Genomic DNA, 13713 nt, shown 5'->3' with positions numbered 1-13713 from the left:
TTCGAATAGAGCGTAATTTAGTTCTCAGTATTGGAAACTTAATTAATCCATTATTATTATTATTATTTTATATTATTATCGCGAACATAAAAAGCATCAGCTAAAGGTTTAATGTTTTTTCAAACCAATTAAGACTTCAGGAAATAGAATATCAATTGAATTTATTTCATCGTTATTCATAGATTCTGATCAAATTTCAATTGCTTTATATGGGTACCTGCAGTATGTAAATATGAATCTTTATTTCTCTTTTAAATTTTGTTTATTAGTTAGGTGGGACGACTGACTATTTTGTAACGTTTTCTAATCAGCGTTTGCCTGTTGCACTGTAAATCAGGAACTACTAGTAATTAGTTTATTAACCTACATAACAAAAAATTCCATCTGTAAAGATCTAAATTTACTGCGTTAACAACTGATTTGTTAAGTTTCAAGTGTTGAAAAATAGTAAATGCTCCGAGTATTTACTTTTAAACAATCCCTATATTGAGTATTATGAAAAGGTTTAATATTAATACAGCCACCCGAATGTTATTTCGCATTTTCGTCGTCTGTAAATCGAAACAACAATAGCTACTTTCGAATGATGTGCTTTCAATTCAACTCGTGAATTCGTCAGCCCTCCTGCCGGAAACTTGGCGAAAGCCCAGCGCGGGAACGAGACGAAGTAATGTATCTGGCGGGCATCTTCACAGCCTCCTGCTGGAGTTTGCGCGCGCGCACCTATTCAACATTTCTTTTGTATTCGCCACCAACGGCTTCTTCTCGTCAACAGTGACGGAATGACGTTCCTGCAAATGTAATGTAGTGGATGTGACGGCCTCCTTCACGTGCTTTTACCGACAAGAGAGTTGCTATTTGCCGGTTTTTCTACCACATTTATAATACACGTTATGAAATGTGATTGAATTGCGTGTGACGGTTTGGTGATACGCGGATTCGTGTCTGCAAGGGATTTATTATTCTCGCAAAAATGCAGCACAGACTATTAAGAGAGAAATTAAACTGGAAAGCTTTTCGTATTTTATAATTTGGTAAGCTTCTATGTTTCATACCGTAGTTTTACGTTTTTTGAACTTTTAATCTTCAAGTGTTGTCAGTCAGATTTGCACTGTGAATGAACACCCCCTGTCATATTTATGTTTAATGTTTAGTGAAATACATATTTTTAAAGATGCGTTCACACTGCATTTTTTTTAGAATTCACGATTTATTTAGAAGTAAACTGTTCTTTTAATCATTTTGTTCAACACTAGTTGAAATAACTATGTACGTACATAGTCTTAAAAAATGCATACCTACATACATTTTAATCTCATTATACATATTTTTATCTAGCGGTTTTTTCACGAATGTTTGTGATTATTATTTATACAAATTTTTTTCTCTAAGAATTTATGTGAATTTATATTGTTGGACTAATAAGAATTCTAGTCGTGTTTCCTTATAACTAAGACGTAATAGAATCCATGCTTCAGTTTATTAACTTTTACTGTCACTTTAATGCAAAACATAATAAAAGTCTTCAGGTTATTAATAAATTTTCAAAAGATAACTTATATATTCAGCGTTTAAATAACCGTAAATATTCCAACACATATGCAGTATATTTTAACATGGGTTAATAGATTATAGATTACACCTAAATGAACGGTACTTTCTGTTGAATATCCGTTTGAACTCGCTTTGTATTGTGACCGATGGTTGTGCAAAATTCGCCCGGACACGACTGGTTTTAATTCTAGTTGTCAAGAAGCCATGACCAGTCTCAGGTAGAATTTGGGGCTGCCATCTATGGAATTTCTGAGGTCACCTCATGTGCACTTAGCGCTTCAACTTTTAATTTGCAGTGAATAATATTACATGAAAATGCAAACTGGATTTATTATACCCAACGATAAACGGCCCAAATGTTATAATATCATTTTTTTACAACGTAGCTATAAAAGAAAAACATAAAATTGTGATTTATAATCTTACATATGGCAGCGTGTCATTTAGGTAATGCCAGCATATCTATCTTCTTTCATGAAATGTCAAAGGGGTGAATAGACGTACATTTTAAGTTAAGCCAGTTATGAGGGCATTTCTTTGTTTCAGAACTATAAATGACATGATATGATTATATATTCAAACATTTGAAGAACAAAATGTGGGTTGACAGAATTCAAAGCTTTGAAATTTAGCGCGAATAGTCTTGTGTTTGCTACAACCTAAATATTTAGAATTAACTTTCACAGAGGTCATATTTTCGCTATATTATAAGAGTACTTAATTCCAACAGCGATCGTAACCTGCATTTATAAAAATCATGTTGAAGGAATATAATGAAAATTGAAGGAAAACACACTGGAACTATTTTAATATTATTTTAGCACTATTTTATGCAGTAATCCGACAAAGTTTACTTTAGAAAACTTTTTGGTACAATGACAGTTTGTGTTTCAAAGTTTAAATTTCCTGAGCAATAATTTTCTTAACACAGTTCGTTTTTTTTCACTAGAACTTAAGTTAATAACGTTTGTAATTTTTAACGTTCGTTCTATTTCTCGCTTTAAATTTATGGGGATGCTTATTCTGCTTCCGGTCTGAGGGGTGATTATTTCAATTGAGGACATATGTGTCGACGGGTGAGTGAAACGAAATTTGAATGAATGCGTTTCTCTATTTAAAAAATTTGAAATATAATAAAGACTATAATTATGTAAAAAGAATACTAAGAAGTAGATAAATAAATATTTTTGTAAATAATAAACAGAGAATGTTAACAATTTACTACATTGATTCATTGGGAAATGATGAAGAAAATAACTAAATGATAAACGTAATTCATTTATACAGCTGACTACAACCAGTTAATGTTTCACAGAAGAAATAAAGATTAAATTGTTTCCATATTGAAAACGTTGATAATAAAGGTTGGAGGTTATTATCTCTGTGTGCATTGTTCGATATTTATTTTAAAAAAAAATGCTTTGACTACACTCGAGAATGGAAAGGCACTAATCCCTCAGTCATTCAACCAAACACAAAAGTCAAAGCTCTCTATACGTGAGTGGACTTACTCTCAGTGTAAGAAGGCTTGAATGTCGGAAATACACCCTCTAATTAGTTCCGAAATGTGCAAGTACTCCGGCAGATCTTCCGAAGGCATACTCCAACAAGCTTAGCCAGACTTTCATCATCTATTTCTTTCTTAGCGCATTAGCAATTTCACGTCTCGTTCAGAATCTCCACGCCTTACTCACAGCCCTCTGAAAACAAAACCAAGCTATTAACATCCGTTACGCTTCAAAAATTTACGAAATTACTGATTTGCTTATTTATTCAGGCTTTCGTCCATATAAAATGTTCTTGTATAACTTCCAATAGTAGTTGTATATTAATGGTCATTTACGAATTCATAAAAGCAGTGGAATTGTTCTCTAAAAAATGGTTCATAAATTTGGTTTTCACATGTTGCATCAAGTGTTAACAGACCAAGTTAGTTCGGTGTATAATTGATAGCACAACCATAAATATTGGATGTCAACTTTCATTGATAAATGTATACTCACGGTACGATGATAATTGAATCCACTGCAACTTTTTGTTGATTCAGTTGATCCAAGGGTGTTACGACTACGAGGATATTCACATTAAAACGTATTTGATCGGATTAACGTAATTGTATTTAGATGATTCATCTCGGGCAATTTTGTTGTCCACATTTATTTCTGTGCTTTTTGGTTGTCCTGTTATATTTAATGATCATGAAAGTAATGTTGCTCTATAAGAGTAAAATATCACCAATCAAATTATCTTTTACAAAAAAGAGTCTTAATGTAAAACACCCCCTCAAGAAATAAAGGAAATGTTTTTCAAAATATAATGGTTATGATCATTTGTGGCTGTAATTTCTTTAAACGATAAACGATAGAGAAATGGAACAAAAACATTAGAACTGGAAGTACATATCTATTTAAATTCTGATTATGAGATTTTGATTCCATTATAATTAGTTTAGTTCTCATGCACAAGTGCGTCTTATTTGTGCAACAATTTCCAGGAAATCGAAATAATTAATCCATTTACTTACTCCTAACACAATTGCATTTAATTTTAAGACGTTATTTTAGTCGGAAATTTATGCTGTACCAAGAATGCATTTAATTTTTACTCATAAAAGTTTATTTAATAATAATGATGTTGTTACATAAAAATGTCTAAATTACTAAGATCTTTATTGAGAAATGACCGAGGGCAGCTGGCCGTTGACCTTGGACAACAGTTCTCATCCAGATCTAACTCTCCTGGGGGAACCGACGCTCTCCTACCCAGCGAGCACAATCAATATTGCTAACTGCTGTGTATATTTCACTCCCGTTTCCGTAACATTTTCGCGCTTGATAATCCTTGGCATTTCAAGATTATTCATTTCTGTGTATGTATTGCAATTACATTTCATAAGACAAAAAGTAACTGCCAAAATATTTTATATAAGTCATTCTGCAGGTCACCGTATCTTTAGATATGGTTTTCAACACAAAAAAAGACTAAATGCTTCTTTGAACACATTTGAATTTTTATTCATGCTAAAATCAAACAACATATATTATTTGTTCTACAAATAATACCAATACTTACTGCCCCATAATATTATAGTGTCTTGTATGAGTTCTTAACTTGAAAGACTTCAGTGTATAAGTTTAATTGAAAAATGTTATAAAAGAGTCATATTATTGATAATAAATATGTATTGTATGATACTTCCTTACTTAATGGTTTGAAAATTCTAGTTTTTACGTTTCCTAAGTTATACTGTACTTGATCTTACCCAATTATTAGCATTGAGAAGAAATAATAATTTTTCTGTACACGCAGATGGTATTTCTTATGTAAACGATCAGGGTACAGCACACAATAGCTATAATATTTTTATTATAATTGAAAATTCTTAAAATACGATTACCTCTCAAACTCTGGAGTATTATGTTGATGAGGATGAATGTTCCCAGGAGAGTGGAGAAGGTAATAAGACGCTTTAAGTCTACTTCCCTAGTTTTATCGATCAAGATGTTTGCTGTTCATATCGTCTTTCTCTGTGCTAACATTGTCTGTCAAGCCCACATTGTTCTTGAGTCTAAGTAATTAATTAGCGAGGCGAATAATAAGAAAATTAATGAAAGTTGTCGCAACTTGCATTTTGCTCATCGCTTATGTTATACCGCCTTCTCTTGGTATATGAGACATTACTCATTTGAGATTTTAATCGTCATCTGAAGAATTACCGTTATTTATTTAAAAAGCAGAAACAATTCGTATTGAGTCGTTACTGATAATAACCATTAATTGCCCGTATTTTTTTTAATTTGATGTGGTTCGTTACTGATTTGAAAGTTGCAAAAGTGACATGTTTAGTAATTACGTGATGAATGTTATCGTTTTACCTTTTATTGTGTAAAGCCAGAGTAAAAATCGTAATGTAATGCGCCAAGAGATTCGAATAAATTGTCTAAAATCCTTCCAAATCTCGCTTAATAGACTATAAAAGCTTTTCAACTTTCCCTAAATTGATTCACTGTTCCTAAACTCGCTGTGAATGATTTACCTCACTTTACTATCCAGTTTGTACAGTAAGTTCACATGTGTTTCACTATGGATCTTTTTTAGATTTTTTAAAATTCACCCTTATGGACGAGTAACACACGAAAAGTTGCAAAGGCAAAGGTTTACTCTAGGCAATATTTTAAAAATGGGGTTGCTGTGGTTAAATCCATCTCATAAATCTAAAACTCGTCCAAACCATATGCTGCCGTTTAGATATATAGCAAGTATCAGTTTCACAGACTTGGAGTAAGTGGATAAACGATTGCTGACGATTGAATTGGGGTTCTTTCAGTTTTAAATTTTTTTATCTGACATAACTGTACCTCAGAGGGTTTCAAAAAAGTCAACACAATTTTTTCCCTTTTACATTTCACGAAGCGAAATGCGATTAAGAGAAAAAAATATATATACAGGGTGGAACAAAACTATCAAATATTCGCTGTAACGTTTTAATTTGAAAATTTATGAAAAAATGTTTAATATAAAAGTTGTTTGGTGTATTATCCTGCATCATCTGGTCTTTCTAGTTTGTTCCTATCTTCTTTTGTTTCGCTGCTATGGCAACCAACTTTGGTTTTTTATTAAATAGCACCCATACATTTTTTGTGTGATTTTCAAACAAGCGTATCTTTCTGTATTCATAAATACAGTTTTGCCATTATGGGGAAAAAGAATAAAATGTAAAAAATAAACAAAGGTGATAAAATTAACTTACTAAGTAATAAAATGCAATATCAAGAATGTTGACAATTTTTGTTGAACGTCATGCATGATAATAAACCAAACAATTTTTATATTAAACATTTTTTCATAATTTTCCAATTAAAAAGTTACAACGATTTTTTGATACTTTTGTTCCACTCGGTATAATACGTGTGTAGTTATATTCTGAAAATAGCCCGACAAAAGCCATTGATTGGAAACTATTTTTTTAGAATCTCTACTTGAACTTGTTGTCGAATTGCTATTTTCATTTTATGTGAAATTGAACTCTAGACGTCTGAAAATCATTTCGACTAGTAGGATAAAATTTAAAATCCAGGATAATGTCTCCATGTGTCAGTTAATACTGACATTTGTCGGCTTACAAAAATGCGGTAATTACGGTTTTAACAGTTTTCATAAAATTGAGAACACGCGATGGTCGATAATAATTGTTTACGACGTGTTAAATTGAGCCGAAAAATTAATCTTGCAAATTTTATATTTTCTCCGGTTTGACAATTAATCAAAATTGCCGACAATATTAAGCAGTTTTTCTACTTTAATGAGACATCAGATCTATGTTGATACAGTAACAATATTTATTTATAAACTACCTATCAATATTGATTTTTCAATAATATTTTTATTTTACCTATTTAAAGTTAATTAGGTTGATTAGTAAAATCTTATTGGATCAAAGAAAATCTACAGGTTCGCTGGCGATTCTAAAACCCAGCCGGTCTGCAGCTGATTGTCACGTTTTTTTTTTTGTTTATTCTTTTTATGGAGGATGAATTGAATGGACGTTTTATTTTGTTCCAGAACACCTACACCAACGCCGATAAACTTCTGGCAGCCGCAGAAGAATTGGCTCATACCGGCGAATGCGACCCAGATGAGATCTACTCCGTCGCTCACGAACTTGAAGCCCATGTTACATCATTTGCCACAAGGGTCGAACAGAGACGTCGTCGATTAGACCTGGCAGTACTGTTCTACACCCACGAAAAGGAACTTGGCAATTGGGTCGACGACCTTAGACAGGAATTGCAAAGTGATGAAAGCATCGCTGAAAGCCTAGAAGCCACGGAGAGGCTATTGGAACAGACCGCACAACATCGAGATCAAAGCTTGGATGCTTGCGCCTCCACCATCGCCCAAGGAGAGGCTTTGTTGCAGGAATTAAGGTAAGTCATCGTCATATCCACATTATGGTATTTACGACTAGTTAAGCAGCGCTGTTGAAGGGAACAAATAAATTATTTCTGATACGTCTTATTGTAAGTTACACAGACTCTTTTCAAATAAGTAGATACAGGGTGCCCATTTTATCTCTTCCCGCCTTACGGTTTAGCAATAGGCCATTTATTAATACATATTAACAATTTTTTAATAATATTTTTATCAGCTTGCCAACAAAACTAGAAATTTACCACATATTTGTAATACAATTACTTATTTACTATGGCGGACAATAAATTTAGGCCGGCAAATTTGTGACATTTCAAAAAAGTCAATGCAAGCGACCATTTATTATCATTATGACTGATGTGTTAGTTTGTCAAACTAAAAGTTTTCAATCTTGGCGTTTTCTTCGCCCTTTTCATAACTTACAGATCATGACACACTACCATAACTGATTTGTAGTACGCATTTCACTCTGGTGCACGCTTCTTTTCCCAATTTTAATTTTGATAATCGCTGTCAAGAGGACAAGAATGACGAAAATCGAAAATGGGGTTTGTTGAGCGTTGAACATAATGCCAGCTTCACATTTTGATGTCAAGTCAATGACAGGCCGGCCTAAATTTATTGTCCACCATAGTACATAATTTATGGTAACAGGACAATTATTGGTTTTGTCGGTTTTGTTGGTAACTTACTAAACGTACCAACAGATGGCGCCACGCTCAGCGTCCGAAAAAGAGTTACTTTTCATCCGCTTGTACATAGGTAAAATTACCGTTTTCATTAACGGTGCCCAAAATAGTTATTTGTATCACAAGGCTAGAAAATGCCATTTTGCAAGTGCAAGCACGGTTTGTGGGGCAGAGGCGCCAACCGAGGCCCACAAGTGCGAGCACTTGCAAAACATTTTCTAGCCGTGTAATGCACAAAATTTTTTCGACCGACAATCCTCAAATATTCAAAACCGTCGTTGTCGTTTCTGTTATTCCCAACCCAACGCTTGATACCCCCTCGGCTCCTACTGCTATACACAATGTACAGCTTGCGATAAAGAATACAAATTTGCCCGTCAATATTTTAAACTTAAAAAATTGTACATAAATGCCACATGACACTGACATTTTGTGCTGCCAACCTAAAATCTTTCATTAAAAATGCCTGTGTCGATTTTCTTGCCTAGGCAGGGAAATGCTAGTTTCCAGACGATTTAGACGAATGAAAAATCGGTGTTTCTAGACGGAGGCCGAAAAAATCAGTGTTTCTAGACGGAGGCCGAAAAAAATTATTTCTAACGTTGCTAAAATCAAATTAAATTCCAATATTCTGTTTTCAATTTATTGTACACACAAATTTGTTAAAAGTACACACTTTGAGAGGTATATTAAGATGTAAAAAAAAACAAGTATTTTTAGATATTTTTACATAAATTGCTGAAAATTGTATATAAATTAATTTTAAAAATATCGGGTGTCAAAAAAGACGGACAAGCGTTTTAGTAGCATAGCATAGACTCCGATTTTGTACCAAAAAGTGTTCTGTAGCTTTCAGTAAAAAAAAAACTCTCAGAAAGTGAAAATGAAAATGGCAGCAACGCAATAGGTAACTATAGTAAATTAAAAAAACTCCTGGACTGTCAAAATTAAATTTTAAATAAAATGCTTGTTTTGATTTTACTTGGATATAAAAAAATTTCGCTAGAGTGTACCGATATCAAAATCTAGTTACAAAACATTTAGGTTATGTTTTCATTTTTAATCATTGAACTAAAAATGTTTTGAATGATTCATTGCTTCACACTTGAAGTGAAATGCAGCAACTAAATGAATGAGAGCAATTTAATGAAGTTTATAGAAAACACGCGACAAACTGAAAACAGGTAACAAATTAAACAACAACCAAAATCATCCAAAATAAACTACATAATCTGTTTCATTTATTCAGAGCAAAATTATTTAACACTTGATTAACATTTATCTCTCCAAAATTTTGATTTGTGAATCACAAGAACGAACACCAATTCTTAGTTAACAATACTGGAGTGGCTTTGGCACAAATTTGTAATTTCTTCTCGTGATTATCACTTTTTTGTTTGTTCCTCATAATAATTTCTTATGGCCCTCTTCTCTCGCGCCAATAGAACCACCCTAGTTCGTTTTGAACTTTCCATTTTAACCCTTTTACAAAATACACTTAAATAATTTTGCAATTTATTTGACAATGTCAATTTAAACAAATGAATAGTTTGAAAAATTAAAAAATCATAGATAACAACTGGGCAATATGAAAATAACTAGTGATTTAACCAACTTAACAACTGCAATTTTGATTTTGACAGTCCAGATGTTTATTGAATGGACTTTAAAAATACCGTATGTAGTTGTCATGGTTACATTTTTTTGTCACAGTGGTTGGTCAAAACGCCTAATAACATTCATACTGGGATGCCTTCCGTTAGGAAAACCAGTGCCACCTTTACTTTAAAATAAAGGTGGCACTGGGAAAACGCATCGTGTATGTCTGTGCAGCTAAATGTCGCGTTATTTTCTGTGGCACCAAGAGCTAAATACATGTTACAATATTCATCTGCGGTAAAACTCATTTTGAAGACTGTCACAATTTCGTTGACATAATTGTTATTTTGCTTATTTAATTTTTTCTATAACAATGTACAATTGCGGTCATCCAAAAGTGAACGTTTTTTTTTTATAGTTTGATTTTACTTTAAATCATAGGCGTGCTAAAATGTCATAGTTTCACAGTAGCGTTAAAAAAAATATTGAAAGCATTTTTTTAAATGTCACGACATCTCAATCCGACTCAGACAGCTAGGGCTATTGCTAAGCTAGGAGAAAACGTGTCGTTGGCTGCTGTGGCGAGAGAATTACATTTCAGTAAGACTTGCATCTTCAATATGTTTAAAGAGGCGTTGGCAACAAAACAGGCTGTACGAACGCCAATGAATACAGTAATTTAATCTAACGAAAAATACGGAAATGTTCGCAAGCTATCGTTCACTCTTGGATGGCCGCGATTGTACTATTCCGGCCAAAAAGTTTCGTCCACCCTTTTCCTGTCATTTCATAAAAATTGCGTGTAGTATAACCTTTATTGTCATTATAATTGACGTTTGCAAATTAAAATTTGAAATTTATTACTGTCACCCATAAGACACAATTTGATTGACACATGTCAACATGTAAAGTGAGGTTATTCGTTCCTAAAGGCTGCTTTACAGCATACATATGTGAGTGGAATAACAGTTCCCATTATACATTTTTTGACAAGGGTCCATTTCTAACACTCATAGGCGCTTTGATGGCTAATTTATTCCCAAATTTTAAATCAATTTGTAATACTTTTCCGTAAAAATGTTATAGAGAAAAGTTTCATAAACTGACGAGTTCTTCCACTGGTCAAAATTAACACACGTATTTCAGATACACCTGTATTATATAATATTTTCATGTTCCAAAGTGAACTCTACAGAAACATATCACAGAATTCTAAAGTAAGTAATCAAATACTATTTTTTGGAAACTATTTTTATAAGAAATGTAGTTCTTTAAAACCATTTCTTAGACAGTAGCTATCAAAGTGCAATACATAGTACATATTGTGATATTACACAGTAACCTTTGATGTTCCCATTTTTTAGTTACATACCTGTAAATACGACCATGCAGTCTTTACTAATTTAAACACCCAACATTTTTAATTTGCACTAATTAATTTTCACTTTTATTTTAAAGTCCTTAATTATGGAAAAGATTTGATTATTTGTTCAATAGTTATCAATGTATTATTCAGTGTGTAGACAGGTTTTACTTCCACATGTGAATATAGCATAACATTTTAGAATCTGCAGCCGTTATTTTAAATAGTACTGAAATTAGCAAACTTCTTTGCGTAGTAAATGGAGTCAGTTTGTTTTTATATAATTTTAGCAATTTTAACACTACATGCAGTGGCGGGATATTAATTTCACCGAAACAAAGTAGTTAATCCAGACTAGTGTGACCGGTTGCATCTTTTTAATTAAAATTAAAATCCAGGATTATGCTAATCCTGTTGGGAACGACTTTTAACTACACTTTAGGTAGTTTTAAACAGAACCAGAAGCAATGATGTTTTTAAAAATACTTTATGGTTGGGTGCTTGTTGCGTATCTTCACAAAATGGGCTTTTGCGATATATCGATAAGTAGCCTACCAATGAATATCTTTTCATCGCCGCTTTCCTTAATATTCGAAACACGTATATGCAACAAAGCATTCTGATTGATGTATTCTTAAAAATGCAAATGGTGTTTGGCGCTTGTGATCGGTGTTGCGTGTCTCCTTCAAATTTATTCCTGGCACACGAAAAAACTGGGATAACGATATAAAACTAAGTGTAATTTATTTTTTATTATCTGCATATATCGTTAATTACAATTTTTTTGTATTAATTCATACATTCTATCAACAACTTGATACGAATTTACAATATCAAAATGTTACTTCACTTAGGTTGAAATTCGTTTAGATGATCAAATTGAATCCTAATTATTTAGAATAATTAAATTATATAATATTATACAAGGTGTCTCAGGTAAGACTTTCGAGCCTAATTACATATCTCGGTTATTTGCCAACGGATTTTTATGAAATTTAAAATGCAGATAATTTAGACGGTGAAGGTTCAGTAAGTAATAATAAAATTACCTCAAGTTAAAAAATGTAATTTTAGCACATGTTTCCTTTATTGAAAATTAAGCGCAATTATTATCAGTTTCTTTAAACATTAAAAATAGGTGTCTACACAAGCAATTAACTAAATCACTTGTCTGATTCAACGAAAAGATTAGATTTTGTTGTTAAAAATGTAATATAAATTTTGAAGGTATTTGAGCTGTTCAGATACCTTTTGAAACAATTGATGAAAAGTTGCCAAACAACATTTTGTGCACCTTTTAAAAAGAATAAAAATGTATACAGTGACACACTCTAGTGTGTGAAATACATTTTTAGTTTATTTTTTGTTACTAATTTGCATGAATCTTAATATTATACTTTCAACAGATAAATTATTAGATATATTAAAAAATTAATGAAAGCGCTCTCAAAGCAATTTTTTGCCTTTTCTATTTAAAAAATAAATCGTAAATTTATAAATTGTTTTATAATTATAAATATCGAGCGATCAAATTAATTGGTAATCGAGTTATCCATGAACCCGAAATCGTATGTCGTTTCTTGAACAAAAAACACAGCTTAAAACATAGGGTAGATCTGGGCATATCAATCGAAAAGACATATAGATTCAAATCCATGGATGACTCGATTACAAATTAATTTGATCGCTCTTTACAAATTTGACGCCAAAAATGTAACTTATTACAAAGTAGTTACTTACGTATAAGCGATTTTAAATTGATATAATACATATTCTCTGCAACTGACAATTAATTGTTTATTTTCATTACAAAAGAAGTATACATATTCTCGTGTCAAAAATGGATTACTCCCTAGGATTTAGGGATATTCGTTACTAGGTTGCCATAAATTTGGTTAGGTTGGAGGCTATGTGGTTTCTGGTGACAAACCAAAGATATCCCAAAAATGTAAGACAGCAAATTAATTGTAACAGTTGCAAATGACTAATTTCTCGCTAAGTGATAGATGATTTTTCGTTTCACAATCAATTCTGGTTACTGGCGGCATATTTATTTGGATTTAATCTCTCAATTCAAAGTAACCAACCTTTGGCATTCAAAATAACTTTTGAAAATTCTAGTTACACACAACATGAAAAACGTTATTTCCATAAAAGTTCGAATTCTAGGGAGTAATCCATTTTTGACACGAGAGTACTCTCGCGAGCAAAAAAATTCTGGTCGTTCTTAACGTCATTTCAAAATTTGGTTAGACTGTCACAAATTAAAAAAAAAAATCCCTGCCTGATTATGCCCATGTCAACAAAATGTCAAAAAAATTAATTAACCAATGTCAATTAATGTCATACATGATGATAATTGATAGGTTATGATATTTACGACCGTTTTACAGTGGACCATTTTCTATTGTGTTAAATTATGATTTTGACGACCAGTTTTTTTTTTTGCTCGCGACAGTACATAATATGCTGATTATATTTAATTAAGCAGTCTTTTTATTAGCATGTTAACTTTCTTCGTTCTAAATACATAACACTATAAGCAAGTAGGTTACAAGATCATGTAAACAAACTAGT

The 13713-nt window shown here is 32.2% G+C and overlaps 1 protein-coding gene across 6 annotated transcripts in view; it reads left to right on the top strand.

The window, feature by feature from the left end:
- Positions 1-13713, top strand: part of trio (trio Rho guanine nucleotide exchange factor) — a 167408-nt gene that overhangs the window by 79139 nt on the left and 74556 nt on the right. For all 6 annotated transcript variants that reach the window (XM_069039410.1, XM_069039408.1, XM_069039401.1 and 3 more), the window contains one exon: positions 7117-7481. In XM_069039410.1, coding sequence (XP_068895511.1) covers positions 7117-7481 — 365 coding nt within the window. The remainder of the gene's footprint in view (positions 1-7116; positions 7482-13713) is intronic.

The sequence above is a fragment of the Tenebrio molitor genome, chromosome 1 (assembly GCF_963966145.1).
Source record: "Tenebrio molitor chromosome 1, icTenMoli1.1, whole genome shotgun sequence".
Lineage (NCBI taxonomy): Eukaryota > Metazoa > Arthropoda > Insecta > Coleoptera > Tenebrionidae > Tenebrio > Tenebrio molitor.
This window is presented reverse-complemented; position numbering and strand designations above follow the sequence as displayed.